At 53.0% G+C, this 25,000-nt stretch overlaps 1 protein-coding gene across 1 annotated transcript in view; it reads left to right on the forward strand.

Moving 5' to 3' along the window:
- The window catches only part of LOC123750428 (G1/S-specific cyclin-D2), a 112,075-nt gene that overhangs the window by 25,197 nt on the left and 61,878 nt on the right, over positions 1–25,000 (forward strand). The window contains exon 4 of the mRNA XM_069322734.1: positions 20,063–20,228. Within this exon, the coding sequence (XP_069178835.1) occupies positions 20,063–20,228 (166 nt within the window). The remainder of the gene's footprint in view (positions 1–20,062; positions 20,229–25,000) is intronic.

Consider the following 25,000-nt stretch of genomic DNA (forward strand, 5'->3'; position numbering starts at 1 on the left):
CCATTACAGTATACCATTTCATCTTCCCGTGGGAAAATAATTCTTGTTGATAGCTTTTCCTGTAGCCCAAAGTGAGTGTGGTGTTTGTGGTATAAGAGTGAGAGTAGTGGTTGTGGAGCAGGTTAGTAATGGTGCCGATATCACTTGGATCCAGGGAGCTGTGGTGGATGGAGGAGGCCAGGCTATAAGGCCCAGGACCTCTCACTGGAGAAGAATGGGTGTTGTCAGGAGTGAGTGGGCTGAGTGGTGGAGTGGGCCGGGTACACGCTGACTGAGGGAACACCCTCTCCCTCCCCCCCCCCCTCTCTCTCTCACTCTCTGGTTAGATGAGTAGGTAGTTGTGTCAGGGGGGGGGGTAGGGAGGGGGTGAGTCAAATCGCGAGTCAGCAGACGACGATGCGTGTGACTCACTGGCTTAGCTACCAGTAACTTCCTTCCTCTGTTAATTCCCTGTTGCTCCGCCAGAGAGATTAGTTCTCCCTTCCTCCCCCCCTCCCCCCTGCCCCATTGTCTTACTCCCCTCTTTATCCTCCTCCTCCATCTTAACCATCGTCTTAACTCCCTCCCTCCCTCCCTCTGGCTATCTTCTCCCTCTCTGGCCTATCTCACTCCCCACTTTGACCTAGTTTTAGTACCCTCCCTGACCGTGGAATTATCAAGGTTATCTTCAGGTTATCTTGAGATGATTTCGGGCCTTAGCGTCGCCGCGGCCCGGTCCTCGACCAGGACTCCTTTTTGTTACCCCCCCCCCCCCAGGAAGCAGCCCGTAGCAGCTGTCTAACTCACAGGTACCTATTTACTGCTAGGTGAACAGGGGGGGCATCAGAATGAAAGAAACTGCCCATTTATTTCTGCCTCTACTGGGGATCAAATCCGGAACCTCGGGACTACGAATCCGGAGCGCTCTCCACTCAGCTGTCAGGCCCCTGGACAGAAGGCGGCCTAGAATACTTAAGACATTCCTTCTGAGACTCGCCTTGCATTCCGTCGTGACCTGACCTTGCACAGTGACCCGGCTCCACATTCCATATACTTTTCAGTCCTGCCCTGTCCTCCCCCCCCCAATCCCTGGTTTAGTCCTAGGCTAGAGCAGACGAAGCGTGGATTGGAAGAGTGGGCATGCAGTTACAGCACCGCTCCTGTGCCAGGTAAGTCCACTACGGGCTCGCCATAGCCCGTGCTACTTGGAACTTTTAGTTGCCAGTAGCTGAAACTTACACAGGAACAACAGAAGAGTTTAATGCAGTTAATTGCTGAAACTGGCTTTGTGGTTAGGTAGTCTGAGTCAGTTTTGTATAGATAACGTTGGCTCTTCGTCATAGTGCTGGTTGGGCTACTGTTCCTGCTGCCTCCCACTGCTCCAGCTGCCTCCCACTGCTCCAGCTGCCTCCCATACTGCTCCAGCTGCCTCCCACTGCTCCAGCTGCCTCCCACTGCTCCAGCTGCCTCCCATACTACTCCAGCTGCCTCCCACTGCTCCAGCTGCCTCCCACTACTCCAGCTGCCTCCCACTACTCCAGCTGCCTCCCATACTACTCCAGCTGCCTCCCATACTACTCCAGCTGCCTCCCATACTACTCCAGCTGCCTCCCATACTGCTCCAGCTGCCTCCCATACTACTCCAGCTGCCTCCCATTCTACTCCAGCTGCCTCCCATACTACTCCAGCTGCCTCCCACTGCTCCAGCTGCCTCCCATACTACTCCAGCTGCTTCTGCCCAATATACCATACTAGGTCAAAGGTTCTACGTATTCTCTTCCAGTTGTGGGTTGAGCAACTTGGTAGATTATGTCCCTGTCATCTACATCTACACCACCAGTGTACTGTGTAGATTGGCATACGGTGTGAGGACGGGCCCACACGGTGATAAGCTGACCTTTAGGGGGGGGGGCAAGGGGCCCAACTCAGGTCAAGTTGGCCTCGGGTCACGGGTCAATATTGAGTGTCGTCAGTGTGTGTGGTGTATCTCAACCCCCCCACACCCTATTTACACTCCTACACACCCTCCCACACACACACACACCCTGTTTACACCCCTACACACCCTCCCTCACACACACACCCCTGTTTACACCCCTACACACCCTCCCACACACACACACACACACACACACACAGCCCGATAGGCTCAGGAATCTGTACACCTGTTGATTGACGATTGAGAGGCGGGACCAAAGAGCCAGAGCTCAACCCCGCAAACACAACTAGGTGAGTACACACACACACTATTTACACCCCTACTCTCTCTCTCCCCCCCCCCCCCCACACACACACAGTGGAGGCCAAGACCGTCAGTAGTTTCAAAGCGTTATATGACAGAGTGCTGGGAAGACGGGACACCACGAGCGTAGCTCTCATCCTGTAACTACACTTAGGTAATTATACACACACACACACACACACACACACACACACACACACACACACACACACACACACACACACACACACACACACACACACCCTCCCACACACACACACACACACACACACACACACACACACACACACACACACACACACCCTCCCACACACCCTCCCACACACACACACACACACACACACACACACACACACACACACACACACACACACACACACACTATTGATGCCATATAATAGACGATACAGATTGCAAGTATTGTGAACTCCTCAATAAACATTCCATTACTACTAGTTTAAATATAATTTATTCCTCTTACCTACAAAAAAAACACTATAATTCAGGCAAATTATCATAATTATACATAATTATATACCCTAATTACCTTCATGTTTATAAATAAAAAGTTAAATGTTCTAAGATATTAAAAGCACTGGTGTACTTTTGTAGTACACAGAATATAGCCTGGGCACCTGATCAACCAGGCTGTGATTCATTACGTCTGCGTATCCAGCCGTGTCCTAACAGCCTGGTGGGGATCAGACCTGGTCAGACCTGGCCGTTGGGTACGTTGATCCCCGGAACGCCCCTACCACCACATTTCTCCCAATAGCAGACTTGATTCTAGAGCCCTTGACACCCAACCCGTTTTCCCCTCAATAGTACATCATATTTCTGACGTATAAGTTCACTAAGGTCAAAAAATGATGTCCTAGAATTGGTAGAGGCTCGCGAAACTGGCATTTTGTGATCGGGTGTCCTCAAATAGTTTAATGTGCGATCGGGTGTTCTCAAATAGTTTAATGTGCGATCGGGTGTTCTCAAATAGTTTAATGTGCGATCGGGTGTCCTCAAATAGTTTAATGTGCGATCGGGCGTCCTCAAATAGTTTAATAGGCGATCGGGTGTCCTCAAATAGTTTAATGTGCGATCGGGTGTCCTCAAATAGTTTAATGTGCGATCGGGTGTCCTCAAATAGTTTAATGTGCGATCGGGTGTTCTCAAATAGTTTAATGTGCGATCGGGTGTTCTCAAATAGTTTAATAGGCGATCGGGTGTCCTCAAATAGTTTAATGTGCGATCGGGTGTCCTCAAATAGTTTAATGTGCGATCGGGTGTCCTCAAATAGTTTAATAGGCGATCGGGTGTCCTCAAATAGTTTAATGTGCGATCGGGTGTCCTCAAATAGTTTAATGTGCGATCGGGTGTCCTCAAATAGTTTAATGTGCGATCGGGTGTCCTCAAATAGTTTAATAGGCGATCGGGTGTCCTCAAATAGTTTAATGTGCGATCTGGTGTCCTCAAATAGTTTAATAGGCGATCGGGTGTTCTCAAATAGTTTAATAGGCGATCGGGTGTCCTCAAATAGTTTAATAGGCGATCGGGTGTCCTCAAATAGTTTAATAGGCGATCGGGTGTCCTCAAATAGTTTAATAGGCGATTTAGTACATCATTTTAGAGACGTTGTGAAGGAGAGAGAGAGAGAGAGAGAGAGAGAGAGAGAGAGAGAGAGAGAGAGAGAGAGAGAGGAGCTGTGTGCACTACCCTAGCCAGCAACCAGCCTCTCGAACCGCCGCCAGATGTTATTATTAACAATTTCACGGGAATGGTTGGGCACTAAACTGAGTAGTTAACTTGCACCATTTTACGGAAGGCTGCGTTAATTAACAGGAGCGGGAACCGTGTTCTCATCTCCCACACCTGTCATTAGGGGCCCCAAGCTTACGGTGGTGTGGAATGTTACTTCTTGGTGAGGTGCTGGGTGAGGCTGTGACGTGCTGGGTAAGGCTGTGAGGTGCTGGGTGAGGCTGTGTGGTGCTGGGTGAGGCTGTGTGAGGTGCTGGGTGAGGCTGTGTGGTGCTGGGTGAGGCTGTGAGGTGCTGGGTGAGGCTGTGTGGTGCTGGGTGAGGCTGTGTGGTGCTGGGTGAGGCTGTGTGAGGTGCTGGGTGAGGCTGTGTGGTGCTGGGTGAGGCTGTGTGAGGTGCTGGGTGAGGCTGTGTGAGGTGCTGGGTGAGGCTGTGTGGTGCTGGGTGAGGCTGTGTGGTGCTGGGTGAGGCTGTGAGGTGCTGGGTGAGGCTGTGTGGTGCTGGGTGAGGCTGTGTGTGGTGCTGGGTGAGGCTGTGTGGTGCTGGGTGAGGCTGTGAGGTGCTGGGTGAGGCTGTGAGGTGCTGGGTGAGGCTGTGTGGTGCTGGGTGAGGCTGTGAGGTGCTGGGTGAGGCTGTGTGTGGTGCTGGGTGAGGCTGTGAGGTGCTGGGTAAGGCTGTGAGGTGCTGGGTGAGGCTGTGTGGTGCTGGGTGAGGCTGTGAGGTGCTGGGTGAGGCTGTGTGGTGCTGGGTGAGGCTGTGTGTGGTGCTGGGTGAGGCTGTGAGGTGCTGGGTGAGGCTGTGAGGTTCCTTCGAGGTCTGACATTGTCACATAAATAATAACATTAACGTTCTATATGAGAACAAAATCAGTTTTTAATACATATGCTAAAAAAAAGTTTTAAATGGTTTACTTCAAGCTGTGTAACCTTTTTACCGGTTACAAATGTTTAAGTTAATGATACGCTGAAAACTGAGGGAAAGTCTTAGCCCTATGATATATATATATATATATATATATATATATATATATATATATATATATATATATATATATATATATGTATATGTATATGTATATATATATGTGTAGAGACTGTAAATGTGGGTGACTGGTGTGTGTGTGGGGGGGGGGTGTCTTAACCCATATTGTGGGTGACTGGTGTGTGGGGGGGTTAATGGGGGTTAAGGAAGGGGGTTGAGAGGAGTGGGGGGAGGGGGGGGGCAGAGAGCAGACTAACCCAGTTACCAACCACACAAGAGCAGACAGACTGATAAACAAAATGTCATTCGTCGCTTTCATTTCTTATACCGTTTTAGTGGTTTTGTTCTCTAGTTCCCATGGTAGAGCGACGGTCTCTGTTCCTGCGGGTCGGCGTTCAATCCCCGATCGTCCACAAGTGGTTCGGTACCATTTCTTCCCTATATCCCCTCGCAAATCCTTATCCTGACCCATTCCAAGTGTTGTATACTCTTAATGGCTTGGTGCTTTCCCCTGATAAGTTCATGCAAGGAGTGCCAGACCAACCAGGCTGTGGTACTTGGCCTGCGGGCCGCTCCCAGCAACAGCCTGGTGGACCAAACTCTCACAAGTCAAATAGGTACCTGGGAGTTAGTCAGCTGTCACGGGCTGCTTCCTGGGGGTGGAGGCCTGGTCGAGGACCGGGCCGCGGAGACACTAAAGCCCCGAAATCATTTCAAGATAACCTCAAGATGCTCACTAGAGATAACAGACCCCGTGGCGCAGCGGTAAGACACTCGCCCCACGAGCGATTTAGCCTGGGTTCGTATCCTGGTCGGGGGAGGATTGACTGGGCGCCAGTCCTTAACTGTAGCCTGTGTTCACCCAGCAGTGAATGAGTATACTTATATCTTGAGGTTATCTTGAGATGATTTCGGGGCTTTAGTATCCCCGCGGCCCGGTCCTCGACCAGGCCTCCACCCCCAGGAAGCAGCCCGTGACAGCTGACTAACACCCAGGTACCTATTTACTGCTAGGTAACAGGGGCATAGGGTGAAAGAAACTCTGCCCATTGTTTCTCGCCGGCGCCCGGGATCGAACCCGGAACCGCAGGATCACGCGTCCAGTGTGCTGTCCGCTCAGCCACCGGAGGATAGGATTAAGGACTTGCCCGAAGCGCTACGGCTCGCTAGTGGCTGTCCAAGACCGTCTCAGAGTTCTTGTGTAGATAAAAGTAACTATAGATAGTCAGTGGCTATTGGAAGCAGTGGCATGGTTACCCAAGCTTAGATAGTGGGATTCCCACACGTCTCCCCCACCCCCACCCCCCTACCCGCGTGTTGCCTCCACTTCCTCGGTCCTGGGTTCGAGTCTTGTTTGGTGTTGGATTCTGTTATGGTGGTGTTGGATTCTGTTATGTGGTGTTGGATTCTGTTTATGTGGTGTTGGATTCTGTTTACGTGGTGTTGGATTCTGTTATGGTGGTGTTGGATTCTGTTTATGTGGTGTTGGATTCTGTTCATGTGGTGTTGGATTCTGTTATGGTGGTGTTGGATTCTGTTATGGTGGTGTTGGATTCTGTTATGGTGGTGTTGGATTCTGTTTATGTGGTGTTGGATTCTGTTATAATGGTGTTGGATTCTGTTATGGTTGGTGTTGGATTCTGTTATGGTGGTGTTGGATTCTGTTATGGTTGGTGTTGGATTCTGTTATGGTGGTGTTGGATTCTGTTATGGTGGTGTTGGATTCTGTTTATGTGGTGTTGGATTCTGTTCATGTGGTGTTGGATTCTGTTATGGTGGTGTTGGATTCTGTTATGGTGGTGTTGGATTCTGTTATGGTGGTGTTGGATTCTGTTATGGTGGTGTTGGATTCTGTTCATGTGGTGTTGGATTCTGTTATGGTGGTGTTGGATTCTGTTATAATGGTGTTGGATTCTGTTATGGTGGTGTTGGATTCTGTTTATGTGGTGTTGGATTCTGTTATGGTGGTGTTGGATTCTGTTATGGTGGTGTTGGATTCTGTTATGGTGGTGTTGGATTCTGTTTATGTGGTGTTGGATTCTGTTCATGTGGTGTTGGATTCTGTTATGGTGGTGTTGGATTCTGTTATGGTGGTGTTGGATTCTGTTATGGTGGTGTTGGATTCTGTTATGGTGGTGTTGGATTCTGTTATGGTTGGTGTTGGATTCTGTTATGGTGGTGTTGGATTCTGTTATGGTGGTGTTGGATTCTGTTATGGTGGTGTTGGATTCTGTTATGGTGGTGTTGGATTCTGTTATGGTGGTGTTGGATTCTGTTATGGTGGTGTTGGATTCTATTATGGTGGTGTTGGATTCTATTATGGTGGTGTTGGATTCTGTTATGGTGGTGTTGGATTCTGTTATGGTGGTGTTGGATTCTGTTATGGTGGTGTTGGATTCTGTTATGGTTGGTGTTGGATTCTGTTATGGTGGTGTTGGATTCTGTTATGGTGGTGTTGGATTCTGTTATGGTGGTGTTGGATTCTGTTATGGTGGTGTTGGATTCTGTTATGGTGGTGTTGGATTCTGTTATGGTGGTGTTGGATTCTGTTATGGTGGTGTTGGATTCTGTTATGGTGGTGTTGGATTCTGTTATGGTGGTGTTGGATTCTGTTATGGTGGTGTTGGATTCTGTTATGGTGGTGTTGGATTCTGTTATGGTGGTGTTGGATTCTGTTATGGTGGTGTTGGATTCTGTTATGGTGGTGTTGGATTCTGTTATGGTGGTGTTGGATTCTGTTATGGTGGTGTTGGATTCTGAGACGTTGGAATCCAAACGTTGGATTCCTTTGTTCTTCCTTATTGTGGGCACCCATGGTGTGGTTGGTAGAGTAGAGTACCTAGTAGAGCAGATGTAGAGGTAGAGGTAGAGTACCTAGTAGATGTAGAGGTAGAGGTAGAGTACCTAGTAGATGTAGAGGTAGAAGTAGAGTACCAGGTGTCATGCTTCACAAGTCAGAGTGGGAGTTTGGGATGATGCAAGTACATGAAATGACTTTAAACTTGTGTGTTGGGGTTTGGGGGGTTGTGAGGGAGGGAGGGAGGCAGGTAGGTAGGTAGGTAGGTGGGTGGAGGCGGCCACATCACTGTTGCCCATATTAGGGGTGGTGTGGCCCCTTCCCTTCATCTGCTGCCTCCCCCATATCATCACAGCCTGCTGCCTCACCCCCTCCCCACTTCCAGCGGATTGCCCACTTAATCATTTCTGTTCATTCACACATCTGTTCTCGTTTCCAATTCCAGCAGGTGTTTAAAAAATCATGGAAATGCGGGAATATCTGCTGGGTAAAACACCTGTATGTTGCCACACCTGTAGGGTTAAGCAGGTGTTTACCTGTGTTACATAATGTTCAGCGTGACTGTGTTGAACAGGTGCGATAATGTGTGTGTTTACAGCATGCCTGGCAAGGAGAACAGGTGCCCGGGTAACCAGTCTCGCCTTGAAAGGCAAAGTGGATTCCTTGTGAAGACACGCGGGGCATGAGGGTGTCAAGCCACGTTCACCTGTGGGCTCCCTGTTTCATTGAGAAGTTTGGGGACCTTCTTCGGCCCCTCCTCATAAACAAAGACCATTCCATCCACCCGCCAACCCTCCCAGCTGTTTATGAATGAAAAACGGTTCACACACGACTCACAACTGATGACGTTCGAACACTTCCGGAACAAGTGCTTCACTGACGACTGGTGTTCGAACCACAACGCTGTAAATGCTTCACCCACGTACTACAAATAATCGCCAACAGAACCTAAACACCTAACCTAACCTATGCCTATATATGCACAATATGCTAATATATTATAATATTAATTTATATTTGAGAAAATTCCTGTTTTGAATGAACAGCAAGTTAACATTGATGAATGTGTCTGTGGGGTCGACCGCTGGATGGAATGGACTTGAGTAGAGATCGGGTTGCTTTTCTAGTGCCAGGTTGACAAATGGAATGCATTAGGAAGCAATGTGGTGGAGGCTGACTCCATACATAGTTTCAAGTGTAGATATGATAGAGCCCAATAGGCTCAGGAACCTGTACACCAGTTGATTGACAGTTGAGAGGCGGGACCAAAGAGCCAGAGCTCAACCCCCGCAAGCACAACTAGGTGAATACACACCACAGCTAGAGGGACAGGATGACAGCGGCAGGTTTAAATTAAAGGTATCTCTGGCGCGTCTCTTATCTCAAGGCTATATCTTTCTCTATTTTTTGTTATCTACCTGCATTTATCTACCTGCATTCTGATGTGATTGTTCTTGTGACTAGTGTGTGTGGCTCAGGTAGAGGTAGTTACAAGTAGGTAAGGGTCGTGTGTCATTCAAGGTGGTCATTGTCAACAGGTTTTTATGTCATTTTTTGTGGTGGGTAAATTAAATGGATGGAGGTGATGGGTGAATGGTGAGGTAGATGAGGGTGGTGTGACCTGAGGGTGGTGCTAAGGGGCATCATCACACCACTTGACTCTAGGGGCACTATTGAAGAGGTGCTTGTGCACACCCCTTAGCAGTTGCTACACTCTGCCTACACTAATAACCTGCAGAATCATATTCCTGCCATTCCTCGCTTTAAATAACTTCCGTCTGCAATATACTTCATTGTTTATCTGTCTGTTCTCTCTCTCTGTCTGTTTTCTCTCACTGTCTGTTCTCTCTATCTCTCTCTCTCTCTCTCCCTCTCTCTCTCTCTCTCTCTCTCTCTCTCTCTCTCTCTCTCTCTCTCTCTCTCTCTCTCTCTCTCTCTCTCTCTCTCTACCTCTCTCTCTCTCTCTCTCTCTCTCTCTACCTCTCTCTCTCTCTCTCTCTCTCTCTCTCTCTCTCTCTCTCTCTCTCTCTCTCTCTCTCTCTCTCTCTATCTCTATCTCTATCTCTATCTCTATCTCTATCTCTCTCTCTCTCTCTCTCTATCTATCTCTCTCTCTCTCTCTCTCTATCTATCTCTCTCTATCTATCTCTCTCTCCCCCGTCTCCGGTTTTCTGAGCCAATAGATGGCGTATGTTCACGTGTCAGGGTGAGACACTGGTGTACCATCTGACCATGTGTGTGTGTGTGTGTGTGTATTAAGGGCTCGGGGACTGACTGGGCAGGTCCGCCTTGGGTCTGAGCGATCACTGAGACACTGTTTACAGACTGTAGTCGCCCTGGGCACACTCCTGGTACCCCCAGAGATGCGCAGACCGCCGTGGCCCACGAGTCTCCTACCCTCCTGTGTTGGCCTGGTCGGGGCTAACTGATACGAGATAAGGGGTTGAGGGCAATTAACATAGTGGCTGTATGGAGGTAATCATTACAGAGTCGGGAAATATTCTCTTAATGAGCCGCGCGCATTCTTCAAGACGTACCTGGTCTGTGTCATAATGCTTTGTTCCTGAGGCTGGGAGAGAGAGAGTTTGTTGGTTTGTTTAGAGTTTCCAGTGAGAGATTTCCAGGTGTAGAATATTGTGCTGTTGAGAAAGTGGTGTGGAGTGTGAGAGGTTGGTGGTGTAGAGGTATACTTCTCACAGTATACCTGTGTGGAGGTATACTGTGAGGTATACTGTGAGGAGGGGCCGGGAGGAGGGGGGGGGGCGGACTGTTTGTGGCAGCTACGGTGGTTTAAATCACTGTTGCCAAGGCCAGCCAGCGTTCACCTGTGGCTGGAGTCATAGTTACCAAGTCTGAGGATGCGGCGGGGTTTAAATCACCTGGTACTGTAGTTTGGGCTTCACGGTGTTCGTGTTAAAGGGGTGCTACCATGCACCCTTGACTCGACATTTGTCTCATAGTTCCGTATCAACTTTGTCATTCTACCTGATCAACCAGGCCAGCAACCAGGAGGCCTGGTCGAGGACCGGGCCGCGGGGACGCTAAGACCCGGAACAACTCCAAGTGTCTACAAGATTTGCGTATCTCTCCAGCTTTAAGAATTGGAACGTGAGAATAGTGGTGTTGTGAGACACCAGGAGGCGGGGCTGAGGAGCTGGACCTGACGCCCTCCTAGTCACTGTTAGGTGTGAGGCTGGGCTGGGGGGGGGGTAGCTGCAGGCGGTGACGGTGATCTGCCCGACTGTTGTGGCTTAAAAGGTGCATGTCATAGTTCTGGAAGTTGTGTGGGTGGTGAGGGCTGTGTGGGCGTGGGTGGTGAGGGCTGTGTGGGCGTGGGTGGTGAGGGCTGTGTGGGCATGGGTGGTGAGGGCTGTGTGGGCATGGGTGGTGAGGGCTGTGTGGGCGTGGGTGGTGAGGGCTGTGTGGGCGTGGGTGGTGAGGGCTGTGTGGGCGTGGGTGGTGTGGGCGTGGGTGGTGAGGGCTGTGTGGGCGTAGATATGACCAGAACTGTGTGGGCGTAGATATGACCAGAACTGTGTGGGCGTAGATGACCAGAACTGTGTGGGCGTAGATGACCAGAACTGTGTGGGCGTAGATGTGACTAGAACTGTGTGGGCGTAGATATGACCAGAACTGTGTGGGCGTAGATGACCAGAATAGTGTGGGCGTAGATGACCAGAACTGTGTGGGCGTAGATGACCAGAACTGTGTGGGCGTAGATGACCAGAACTGTGTGGGCGTAGATGACCAGAACTGTGTGGGCGTAGATGACCAGAATAGTGTGGGCGTAGATGACCAGAATAGTGTGGGCGTAGATGACCAGAACTGTGTGGGCGTAGATGACCAGAACTGTGTGGGCGTAGATGACCAGAACTGTGTGGGCGTAGATGACCAGAACTGTGTGGGCGTAGATGACCAGAACTGTGTGGGCGTAGATGCCCAGAATAGTGTGGGCGTGGGTAGCAAGAACGTCGTGGGCGTGGGAGGTCTGGGCAGGATTGGACCAGTGTGTCTCCCCCCCACCACCCCCCCCAACCTGCCCTGCATGCCAGAAATTCCCCGGCGGAGCTGCCACCACCATACCCCCATACCCATTCTAGCTACATACCCCAACATACCCGCCCATATCCACCTGCCTCGTACCCTTAGCTACGCTGCAATGACGGCAGTATACGGTTGATCGGTCAATCCGTTGCAATGGATGAGGTTGCAAGGGCGCGGGGTTTAAATCAGAGTTATGTGGCCTATACGCAACACTCCTGCAGCCCAGGGGCGAGGTCATGTTGAGGGCAAGAAGGACTAAGTTGGGGGCGTCCGCGCGGGCTCTGGATGACTTTCTTGCTCGGACTTTCCCGGCCTCAGGAGACCCTCTACCGTCCGTGGGACCCTAGACGGTACCCTATACTCTCCCCGTCTGGGACCCTAGACGGTACCCTACACCCTCCATGTCTGGGACCCTAGACGGTACCCTATACTCTCCCCGTCTGGGACCCTAGACGGTACCCTATACTCTCCCCGTCTGGGACCCTAGACGGTACCCTATACCCTCCCCGTCTGGGACCCTAGACGGTACCCTATACCCTCCCCGTCTGGGACCCTAGACGGTACCCTATACTCTCCCCGTCTGGGACCCTAGACGGGACCCTACACGCCACTACACCAGGCCCCCTTCACAAGCCTAGAGGCGCTCTACAATATATTGTATTCTAGCTGAGATATACGATGTCGTAACTAAGACCACGTTCCCGGCGTCAGACTTACACCACATGTTAAGAGCTCCTCTCAGATGTGATCACAGGAACGCAGCGGAACGCAGCGGAACGCCACGGAACACAGCGGAACGGGGCGGAACGCCACGGAACACAGCGGAACGGGGCGGAACGCCACGGAACACAGCGGAACACCGCGGAACGGGGCGGAACACAGCGGAACGCCACGGAACACAGCGGAACACCGCGGAACACAGCGGAACACCGCGGAACACAGCGGAACACCGCGGAACACAGCGGAACACCGCGGAACGGGGCGGAACACAGCGGAACGCCACGGAACACAGCGGAACACCGCGGAACGGGGCGGAACACAGCGGAACGCCACGGAACACAGCGGAACACCGCGGAACACAGCGGAACACCGCGGAACACAGCGGAACACCGCGGAACACAGCGGAACACCGCGGAACGGGGCGGAACACAGCGGAACGCCACGGAACACAGCGGAACACCGCGGAACACAGCGGAACACCGCGGAACACAGCGGAACACCGCGGAACGGGGCGGAACACAGCGGAACGCCACGGAACACAGCGGAACACCGCGGAACACAGCGGAACACCGCGGAACACAGCGGAACACCGCGGAACACAGCGGAACACCGCGGAACGGGGCGGAACACAGCGGAACGCCACGGAACACAGCGGAACACCGCGGAACACAGCGGAACACCGCGGAACACAGCGGAACACCGCGGAACACAGCGGAACACAGCGGAACACAGCGGAACACAGCGGAACACAGCGGAACACCGCGGAACACAGCGGAACACCGCGGAACGCCACGGAACACCGCGGAACGCCACGGAACACAGCGGAACACCGCGGAACACAGCGGAACACCGCGGAACACAGCGGAACACCGCGGAACACAGCGGAACACAGCGGAACACAGCGGAACACCGCGGAACACAGCGGAACACCGCGGAACGCCACGGAACACCGCGGAACGCCACGGAACACAGCGGAACACCGCGGAACGGGGCGGAACACAGCGGAACGCCACGGAACACAGCGGAACGCCACGGAACACAGCGGAACACCGCGGAACGCCACGGAACACCGCGGAACGCCACGGAACACAGCGGAACACCGCGGAACGCCACGGAACACAGCGGAACACCGCGGAACGGGGCGGAACACAGCGGAACGCCACGGAACACAGCGGAACGCCACGGAACACAGCGGAACACCGCGGAACGCCACGGAACACCGCGGAACGCCACGGAACACAGCGGAACACAGCGGAACGGGGCGGAACGTCTGTTATAAATGTCATTCATTTACTGTAGAGCAGGAGGAGGTGGCGTCGACCCGCCTATGTAAACTAGAGGACCGAGGGTTCGACCCCCCGGAGGTGGGGAATGTAAGCCATTACAGAGGCCCACTTGAGGGGGAAAGCTGTGTGGCTCAGCATATTCATGCGGCCTCGCTTCGTGCAGGGTCGGCGTTCGATCCCCACTGGTCTTAATCTTGCCCCCCCCCAGTTCCTTGTCCTCAGTCGAGTCTCGGTTCTTGAGCCCCGCCTCCACCGGCAGGAGCACCTTACCTTGTGTCTACTACCTCTCCTTGGCTTCGGGAACCAACGTCTCTGCGGCCCGGTCTCTGGTTGGTGGTCTGGTCAGCCAGGCTGTTAGACCCCCGCTGCTGCTCGCAGTGTGAATGACAGCCTGGTTGATCAGGCATTCTTCGGAGGTGTTTATCATGTTGTCTTCAGCTCCTGGGCCCCATACCTGGGGTGGTTCTTCATACACTGTGTATGATCTATGCACAAGATTAGTATACCTGTCAGCGCCTTAGTATTCTTGGTATACATGTCTTCCCCTGTATTCTTGGTATACATGTCTTCCCCTGTATTCTTGGTATACATGTCTTCCCCTGTATTCTTGGTATACATGTCTTCCCCTGTATTCTTGGTATACATGTCTTCCCCTGTATTCTTGGTATACATGTCTTCCCCTGTATTCTTGGTATACATGTCTTCCCCTGTATTCTTGGTATACATGTCTTCCCCTGTATTCTTGGTATACATGTCTTCCCCTGTATTCTTGGTATACGTGACTGTTAATATGGATATGTATGCTGTATTATATTATTTTGTTGGTCGTGTGGCCGGTATTCATGTCTACAAGTAGGAAAGAAAGGACTAGAATCCACTGCAGGTATAAACAGGTATACTCCTGTAGAATACCTGGACCTGGAATATACCTGGAGAGGATTTTGAGAGTGCGTCTACTCCTCCTCCCCTCCCCCTTCCCCCAAGCCTTGTTATCGCTTGTGATAACTTGGTCCACCAGGCTGTTGCTTGGAGCGGCCCGCACGCCCACCACTACAGCCTGGTTGGTCCGGCACGTCTTGCAAGAACATATTTCCTCCGGCAGTATATCCCTGAGAGTAGACTCCCCTGTGTTGCAAATTAGCTTTGCAACAAATGACTGAAATGCATAACTATATTTGTTGATTATTTTAAGTCAATGTTGACATTTACATTACCCGAGGGAGCCGGTCGGCTGAGCGGACAGCACGCTGGACTTGTGATCCTGTGGTCCTGGGTTCGATCCCAGGCGCCGGCGAGAAACAATGGGCAGAGTTTCTTTCACCCTATGCCCCTGTTACCTAGCAGTAAAATAGGTACCTGGGTGTTAGTCAGCTGTCACGGGCTGCTTCCTGGGGGTGGAGGTCTGGTCGAGGACCGGGCCGCGGGGACACTAAAGCCCCGAAATCATCTCAAGATAACCTCAAGATTGACACGTGAGCAATTGGTCTCCTGCAATGATGGTTAGTGAGTCATTGTGAGTGGGTGGAGCCGACCTCGTAAACTCCTCCCACGGTCGGGTTTCCTATTGGACGGCGCCTTTGCAACTGCCAATCATCCGGTGATTTAATTGGCTCGTAAAGAAGGCCTTTTGATTGGCGGCGGAACCTGACCGCGCGGCCAGGAGTCGGGGCCAAAACCTGACAACGGATTGTAGCCCTCTACGTCATCACTGTCAACAACCCTAACCTAACCCCGTTCAACCAAACTATTAACCCAACCAAAAATATATATAGGTAAACCTATCCTAACCTAACCTAACCTGACCTAACCTAACCTAACCTAACCTAACCTAACCCAACCAAAAATATATATAGGTAAACCTAACCTAACCTAACCTAACCAAAAATATATATAGGTAAACCTAACCTAACCTAACCTAACCTAACCTAACCTAACCAAAAATATATATAGGTAAACCTAACCTAATCTAACCTAACCTAACCTAACCTAACCAAAAATATATATAGGTAAACCTAACCTAACCTAACCTAACCTAACCAAAAATATATATAGGTAAACCTATCCTAATCTAACCTAACCTGTTGCTTAATATCTGTTTTACTCTGAGAGGTTCAGTGGCTCCTGGCCTCTTCATTGCATTATCTTGCAACTTAAAGCATTTGCAAATGTGCAAATGATGATATAGAACCCAACTCACAGTCATGAAATGACGGTGACGTCATTTCAATCCTCACGAGTATTTTGCATGTGGTGATCATGTCTCCCCTGGTTCTTCTTATCCCCTAGTGACGTGAGGCTTAACACCTGTAGTCTCTCCTCATAGCTCGTACCTCTCAGCTCTGGGACAAGTCTGGTGGCATGTCTCTGAACTTGTTTCAGTGCTTCAGTGGAGCAGCTTGGCCCTTCTGCTACTCGGCCCACTCTCCCACGCTCTCCCACGCTCTCCCACGCTCTCCCACACTCCCCTGCTGTGTGGGAGAGGAGGTGGGAGTGTGGGGGAGCGTGCCTACAGGACTTCCGCTCCTGCTAGGCATCGGGGCCCCCCCAGCCTAAGCCTTGCACACTGTGTAAGCTGATTGATTCTCTCTCTCTCTGTCTCTCTCTCTCTCTCTCTCTCTCTCAACTGCTGGAGGGTTATTAAGGCCTATCAACTGCTGGAGGGTTATTAAGTCCTGTCATCGTGGGAGTGTGTTTAAGTCCAATCAAGTCCTGTCGTCAAGAGCCAGTCACTATGTCCTAGTCTTGGTCTTAATAACCCTCCAGAGTCTGATACACCTTAAGCCCAACACCAAAGCCTTAACATAAGTGCTAAACTCTAAACATTCAAGGCTGACTTAAGCCTGGTCGAAGACTTAACTTAGAGTAAGCCTTAGAACACATGTCTAAACACTACATTAAATGTTAAATTTTGCCCCGAGGAGCGAGTTTATTGGGCAGCGTCACTCATCCTGTGAGTGGACACACCGCCATAGTGACAGTATTGGGCAGCGTCACTCATCCTGTGAGTGGACACACCGCCATAGTGACAGTATTGGGCAGCACCACTCATCCTGTGAGTGGACACACCGCCATAGTGACAGTATTGGGCAGCGTCACTCATCCTGTGAGTGGACACACCGCCATAGTGACAGTATTGGGCAGCGTCACTCATCCTGTGAGTGGACACACCGCCATAGTGACAGTATTGGGCAGCGTCACTCATCCTGGGAGTGGACACACCATAGCAGCATGTACAACACTCCCCAATAGGAAGAAACCCTGCTGGGTTGTTCAACCCACTGATACAACCACGCCCAGGGGATCGAGGTGTCCCTGGAGATCGTCCCTAGTCAACCATGTGCTGCTGACGGAGGGGACTGCGAACTGCATGCATCAACAGCTTGCCTGATCAAGCTATTATCTTGATCAGATAGACAAAAAAAGCCTGGGAGATCAGCGGGTTTAAAGCATCTGCAGCATCAGCTTCTAAGCCTTGACGACAATCATTTAGAAATAGATAAAGTTTTCTCAATTTCTAATTCAAAAACAGGTTGAGAACACGTTCAGAACCACACCTCTTGCCCGGGCATGTGGTAGGGGTATGTGGTAGGGGGCCATGTGGTAGGGGGCATGCGGTAGGGGCCATGTGGTAGGGGTATGTGGTAGGGGGCGTGTGGTAGGGGCCATGTGGTAGGGGGCCATGTGGTAGGGGGTATGCGGTAGGGGCCATGTGGTAGGGAGCGTGTGGTAGGGGCCATGTGGTAGGGGGCCATGTGGTAGGGGGTATGCGGTAGGGGCCATGTGGTAGGGAGCGTGTGGTAGGGGCCATGTGGTAGGGGGTATGCGGTAGGGGCCATGTGGTAGGGGCATGTGGTAGGGGCATGTGGTAGTGGGTATGCGGTAGGGGCATGTGGTAGTGGGTATGTGGTAGGGGGTATGCGGTAGGGGCATGTGGTAGTGGGTATGTGGTAGGGGGTATGCGGTAGGGGCATGTGGTAGTGGGTATGTGGTAGGGGGTATGCGGTAGAGAGCATGTGGTAGTGGGTATGTGGTAGGGGGTATGCGGTAGAGAGCATGTGGTAGGGGTATAGTATGTCTTGGTGTTCCAAATGGAGGGTGGAGTTGGGTAGTAATTTCAGGCCTGTTGATGTTCGGTTGATCGAGGTTCGTTGTAGAGAGGTTGACACTACCAGGACCGGACGAGGCAGCGACAGTGGCCGGACCAGAGCGGACGGGTGGTAGACCCGCTGTGATTATGTTCATCTCTCTCTCTGGCACTCTCTGGCACACTCTGGCACTCTCTCTGGCACTCTCCCTGGCACTCTCTCTGGCACTCTCCCTGGCACTCTCTCTGGCACTCTCCCTGGCACTCTCTGGCGCTCTCCCTCTCTCTGGCACTCTCTCTCTGGCGCACTCTCTCTGGCACTCTCTCTGGCGCTCTCTGGCACTCTCTGGCACTCTCTCTCTGGTACACTCTCTCTGGTACTCTCTCTCTCTGGCACACTCTCTTTGGCACACTCTCTCTGGCACTCTCTCTGGCACTCTCTCTCTGGCACTCTCTCTCTGGCACTCTCTCTCTCTGGTACACTCTCTCTGGTACTCTCTCTCTGGTACACTCTCTCTGGCACACTCTCTCTGGCACACTCTCTCTGGCACTCTCTCTCTCTGGCACTCTCTCTCTGGCACTCTCTCTCTGGCACTCTCTCTCTCTGGTACACTCTCTCTGGTACTCTCTCTCTGGCACACTCTCTCTGGCACACTCTCTCTGGCACTCTCTCTCTGGCACTCTCTCTCTCTGGTACACTCTCTCTGGTACTCTCTCTCTGGCACTCTCTCTCTGGCACTCTCTCTCTCTGGTACACTCTCTCTGGTACTCTCTCTCTGGTACACTCTCTCTGGTACACTCTCTGGTACTCTCTCTCTGGCACACTCTCTCTGGCACACTCTCTCTGGTACTCTCTCTCTGGCACACTCTCTCTGGCACTCTCTCTCTCTGGTACACTCTCTCTGGCACACTCTCTCTGGCACTCTCTCTGGCACACTCTCTGGCACTCTCTCTCTGGCACTCTCTCTCTGGCACTCTCTCTCTCTGGCACTCTCTCTCTGGCACTCTCTCTGGCACTCTCTCTGGCACTCTCTCTGGCACACTCTCTCTGGCACTCTCTCTCTCTGACTCTCTCTCTGGCACTTTCTCTCTGGCACTCTCTCCCTGGCACTTTCTCTGGCACTCTCTCTGGCACTCTCTGGCACTCTCTTCCGGTGTTGAGAAGGCGCTAAAGAGACCATAAAGTGTTTGCGTGTTTTTACTTCACGACGGACAGGGGCCAGATTCACGAAGCAGTTACGCAGGTACTTACGAACCTGTCCATCTTTTCTCAATCTTTGGCGGCTTTGTTTACAATTATTAAACAGTTAATGAGCTGGGAAGCACCAGGAGGCTGTTTATAACAATAACAACAGTTGATTGGCAAGTTTTCATGCTTGTAAACTGTTTAATAAATGTAACTAAAGCCGTCAAAGATTGAGGAAAGATGTACACGTTCGTAGGTACTTGCGTAACTGCTTCGTGAATCTGGCCCCAGGTTCGTAAGTACTTGCGTAACTACTACGTGAATCTGGCCCTAGGTTCGTAGGTACTTGCGTAATGGCTTCGTGAATCTGGTCATAGGTTCGTAAGTACTTGCGTAACTACTACGTGAATCTGGCCCTAGGTTCGTAGGTACTTGCGTAACAGCTTCGTGAATCTGGCTGCCTGGGCTGGAGTTCCCACCACTGCCACTCAGCTGTAACGATTGAGCGGAAGCCCTCGTTCTTGCCCTCAGCCTCTGTAGTGAAGCCCTCTGCCCTTAGCCCTTTGAACCCCCCCCCCTGAAGGGCTACACCCCCCCCCCTCCCTGACCTTACCTGTTGGCTGGCAAATTGAGCATAATTGTTGCAATACTGATGTGCCGTTCAGTGCGTGCAATAATAGCTTTGTCGTTTGGGTGGATGTATTTGGCGGGAAGTTTAGCATAGGCTCCGCCTTCTACATGTTGACTGGTATGTGCCTCGCGTAGGCGTGTGCCCATTGGTGCATTGGTGCCCATTTAGAGGCAATGCTGTTCATCACGGCACCCTTATTGGCCGGCGGGAGATCAGATAGACCTATCAGTACCCCCTCAGGCCTACCTAAGCTATGATAATGATTGTTATGTACTGATTATCAGAGTACATCGAACGACATGGAGACGACTTCTTCTCGATCTAATCTAATCAATCTAATGACCTATTTCTCCATTCCTTGCAGAAGTGGGAGCTGCTGGTCCTCTCGAGGCTCAAGTGGGACTTGGCGGCAATCACCCCACACGCCTTCCTCGACCAGATCATCGCCCGACTTCACCTCAGTTTCCCAGAGTCGGAAATGCGAATGGTCCGAGAACATGCGACATTTTTTATCACGGTATGCGCCACAGGTGAGTACCCCCTTCTCCGGCGACTCACGTTTTCTGTGGCTTCACTTTTTTTTTCTTGGGGGGGGTAATGGGGGAGGAATGAAAATGAAGGGTCACAGCTGAAGGGAAATGTGTAGAAATGGGAAATACAGTATGAGTTATGATAGCAGGCGGACTGTCCGCCTTGCTGACACCATGGTATGATAGCAGGCGGACTGTCCGCCTTGCTGACACCATGGTATGATAGCAGGCGGGCTGTCCGCCTTGCTGACACCATGGTATGATAGCAGGCGGGCTGTCCGCCTTGCTGACACCATGGTATGATAGCAGGCGGGCTGTCCGCCTTGCTGACACCATGGTATGATAGCAGGCGGGCTGTCCGCCTTGCTGACACCATGGTATGATAGCAGGCGGGCTGTCCGCCTTGCTGACACCATGGTATGATAGCAGGCGGGCTGTCCGCCTTGCTGACACCATGGTATGATAGCAGGCGGGCTGTCCACCTTGCTGACACCATGGTATGATAGCAGGCGGGCTGTCCGCCTTGCTGACACCATGGTATGATAGCAGGCGGGCTGCCCACCTTGCTGACACCATGGTATGATAGCAGGCGGGCTGTCCGCCTTGCTGACACCATGGTATGATAAAAGGCGGGCTGTCCGCCTTGCTGACACCATGGTATGATAGCAGGCGGACTGTCCACCTTGCTGACACCATGGTATGATAGCAGGCGGACTGTCCGCCTTGCTGACACCATGGTATGATAGCAGGCGGGCTGTCCACCTTGCTGACACCATGGTATGATAGCAGGCGGGCTGTCCGCCTTGCTGACACCATGGTATGATAGCAGGCGGGCTGCCCACCTTGCTGACACCATGGTATGATAGCAGGCGGGCTGTCCGCCTTGCTGACACCATGGTATGATAGCAGGCGGGCTGTCCGCCTTGCTGACACCATGGTATGATAGCAGGCGGACTGTCCGCCTTGCTGACACCATGGTATGATAGCAGGCGGACTGTCCGCCTTGCTGACACCATGGTATGATAGCAGGCGGACTGTCCGCCTTGCTGACACCATGGTATGATAGCAGGCGGACTGTCCGCCTTGCTGACACCATGGTATGATAGCAGGCGGACTGTCCGCCTTGCTGACACCATGGTATGATAGCAGGCGGACTGTCCGCCTTGCTGACACCATGGTATGATAGCAGGCGGGCTGTCCGCCTTGCTGACACCATGGTATGATAGCAGGCGGGCTGCCCGCCTTGCTGACACCATGGTATGATAGCAGGCGGGCTGTCCGCCTTGCTGACACCATGGTATGATAGCAGGCGGGCTGTCCGCCTTGCTGACACCATGGTATGATAGCAGGCGGACTGTCCGCCTTGCTGACACCATGGTATGATAGCAGGCGGACTGTCCGCCTTGCTGACACCATGGTATGATAGCAGGCGGACTGTCCGCCTTGCTGACACCATGGTATGATAGCAGGCGGGCTGTCCGCCTTGCTGACACCATGGTATGATAGCAGGCGGGCTGTCCGCCTTGCTGACACCATGGTATGATAGCAGGCGGACTGTCCGCCTTGCTGACACCATGGTATGATAGCAGGCGGACTGTCCGCCTTGCTGACACCATGGTATGATAGCAGGCGGACTGTCCGCCTTGCTGACACCATGGTATGATAGCAGGCGGACTGTCCGCCTTGCTGACACCATGGTATGATAGCAGGCGGGCTGTCCGCCTTGCTGACACCATGGTATGATAGCAGGCGGGCTGTCCGCCTTGCTGACACCATGGTATGATAGCAGGCGGACTGTCCGCCTTGCTGACACCATGGTATGATAGCAGGCGGACTGTCCGCCTTGCTGACACCATGGTATGATAGCAGGCGGACTGTCCGCCTTGCTGACACCATGGTATGATAGCAGGCGGACTGTCCGCCTTGCTGACACCATGGTATGATAGCAGGCGGGCTGTCCGCCTTGCTGACACGATGTGTGGGTGTTGGCAGCTAAGCTAAGCTGGCTCCCTCTTGTCAGGGAGCTGTGAGTGTGTGAGAGGTTCTTCACATGTGTTTCACCATATATATCTATAGATGAATACTGTGTAGCAGTCATATATATGTACTTTCACACATGTTCTCCTGAAGGTTCTTAATTTTATAATTGTTCTAAGGGGGGTGTACGGATATCTGATCTGTGTTTCATCTGGAAATTATGTACTGTGGGAGTGGGGCGTCTCATCTTGGGCCACCAGCTGTGGGAGTGGGGCGTCTCATCTTGGGCCACCAGCTGTGGGAGTGGGGCGTCTCATCTTGGGCCACCAGCTGTGGGAGTGGGGCGTCTCATCTTGGGCCACCAGCTGTGGGAGTGGGGCGTCTCATCTTGGGCCACCAGCTGTGGGAGTGGGGCGTCTCATCTTGGGCCACCAGCTGTGGGAGTGGGGGCGTCTCATCTTGGACCACCAGCTGTGGGAGCGGGGCGTCTCATCTTGGGCCACCAGCTGTGGGAGCGGGGCGTCTCATCTTGGACCACCAGCTGTGGGAGCGGGGCGTCTCATCTTGGACCACCAGCTGTGGGAGTGGGGCGTCTCATCTTGGACCACCAGCTGTGGGAGTGGGGCGTCTCATCTTGGACCACCAGCTGTGGGAGCGGGGCCTCTCATCTTGGACCACCAGCTGTGGGAGTGGGGCGTCTCATCTTGGACCACCAGCTGTCTGTTAGTTTCCTTTAAGGCGTGTAGTGGTGCTGTTTCTCGGCGTATAAGCCCTCAGATTTGACCTTAACCCTGAAGATAATCTACGACTAGATTATACTTTATGGTTGATGAATTGTATTACTGTAACTCCACTGTGCTATCAACTAGCGCAGTTGATAGGTCCAACGTCCTACCCAACACGTCCTCTACTAGTGGCTAGGTGAGGCTGGGGGTTCCTGGGGGTGTGAGAGGTGAGGCTGGGGGGTTCCTGGGGCTGTGAGAGGTGAGGCTGGGGGTTCCTGGGGGTGTGAGAGGTGAGGTTGGGGGTTCCTGGGGCTGTGAGGTGAAGTTAGAGCTTCCTGGGGCTGTGAGGGGTGAGGCTGGGGGTTCCTAGGGGTGTGAGAGGTGAGGCTGGGGGTTCCTGGGGCTGTGAGAGGTGAGGCTGGCGGTTCCTGGGGCTGTGAGGGGTGAGGCTGGGGGTTCCTGGGGCTGTGAGGTGAAGTTAGAGGTTGCTGGGGGTGTGAGAGGTGAGGCTGGGGGTTCCTGGGGGTGTGAGAGGTGAGGCTGGGGGTTCCTGGGGGTGTGAGGGATGAGGCTGAGGGGTTCCTGGGGCTGTGAGGGGTGAGGCTGGGGGGTTCCTGGGGTCTGTGAGGGGTGAGGCTGAGGGGTTCCTGGGGTCTGTGAGGGGTGAGGCTGAGGGGTTCCTGGGGTCTGTGAGGGGTGAGGCTGGGGGGTTCCTGGGGCTGTGAGGGGTGAGGCTGAGGGGTTCCTAAGGCTGTGAGGGGTGAGGCTGGGGGGTTCCTGGGGCTGTGAGGGGTGAGGCTGAGGGGTTCCTGGGGTCTGTGAGGGGTGAGGCTGGGGGGTTCCTGGGGCTGTGAGGTGAAGTTAGAGGTTGCTGGGGGTGTGAGAGGTGAGGCTGGGGGTTCCTGGGGGTGTGAGAGGTGAGGCTGGGGGTTCCTGGGGGTGTGAGGGATGAGGCTGAGGGGTTCCTGGGGCTGTGAGGGGTGAGGCTGGGGGGTTCCTGGGGTCTGTGAGGGGTGAGGCTGAGGGGTTCCTGGGGTCTGTGAGGGGTGAGGCTGAGGGGTTCCTGGGGTCTGTGAGGGGTGAGGCTGGGGGGTTCCTGGGGCTGTGAGGGGTGAGGCTGAGGGGTTCCTAAGGCTGTGAGGGGTGAGGCTGGGGGGTTCCTGGGGCTGTGAGGGGTGAGGCTGAGGGGTTCCTGGGGTCTGTGAGGGGTGAGGCTGGGGGGTTCCTGGGGCTGTGAGGGGTGAGGCTGAGGGGTTCCTAGGGTCTGTGAGGGGTGAGGCTGGGGGGTTCCTGAGGCTGTGAGGGGTGAGGCTGGGGGTTCCTGGGGCTGTGAGGGGTGAGGCTGAGGGGTTCCTGGGGCTGTGAGGGGTGAGGCTGAGGGGTTCCTAGGGTCTGTGAGGGGTGAGGCTGGGGGTTCCTGGGGCTGTGAGGGGTGAGGCTGAGGGGTTCCTGGGGCTGTGAGGGGTGAGGCTGAGGGGTTCCTAGGGTCTGTGAGGGGTGAGGCTGGGGGGTTCCTGGGGCTGTGAGGGGTGAGGCTGAGGGGTTCCTGGGGCTGTGAGGGGTGAGGCTGAGGGGTTCCTAGGGTCTGTGAGGGGTGAGGCTGGGGGGTTCCTAGGGTCTGTGAGGGGTGAGGCTGGGGGGTTCCTGGGGCTGTGAGGGGTGAGGCTGAGGGGTTCCTAGGGTCTGTGAGGGGTGAGGCTGGGGGGTTCCTGGGGTCTGTGAGACGTGAGGATGTAAGGAGAGGTTGGAGGCACCTTTCCACAAATCAGTATTTTTTCCTCTTGATGTTGTCAAGGTCTCTCCGTCTGTCTCATGTTATCTGGCGTCTGCGTCACCTGACTCTGCACATATTGTCTGTGTGGGGCTCCAGCACCCACCTCTTAGCTCTTGGACCCCGCCTTACCAACTCACCTGTTGTTCCCTCTTATGTCTACTTAATATATTTCTAACACACACACACACACACACACACACACACACACACACACACACACACACACACACACACACACACACACACACACACACACACACACACACACACACACACACACACACACACACACACAC

Source organism: Procambarus clarkii, chromosome 11, assembly GCF_040958095.1.
Source record: "Procambarus clarkii isolate CNS0578487 chromosome 11, FALCON_Pclarkii_2.0, whole genome shotgun sequence".
Taxonomy (NCBI): Eukaryota; Metazoa; Arthropoda; class Malacostraca; order Decapoda; family Cambaridae; genus Procambarus; species Procambarus clarkii.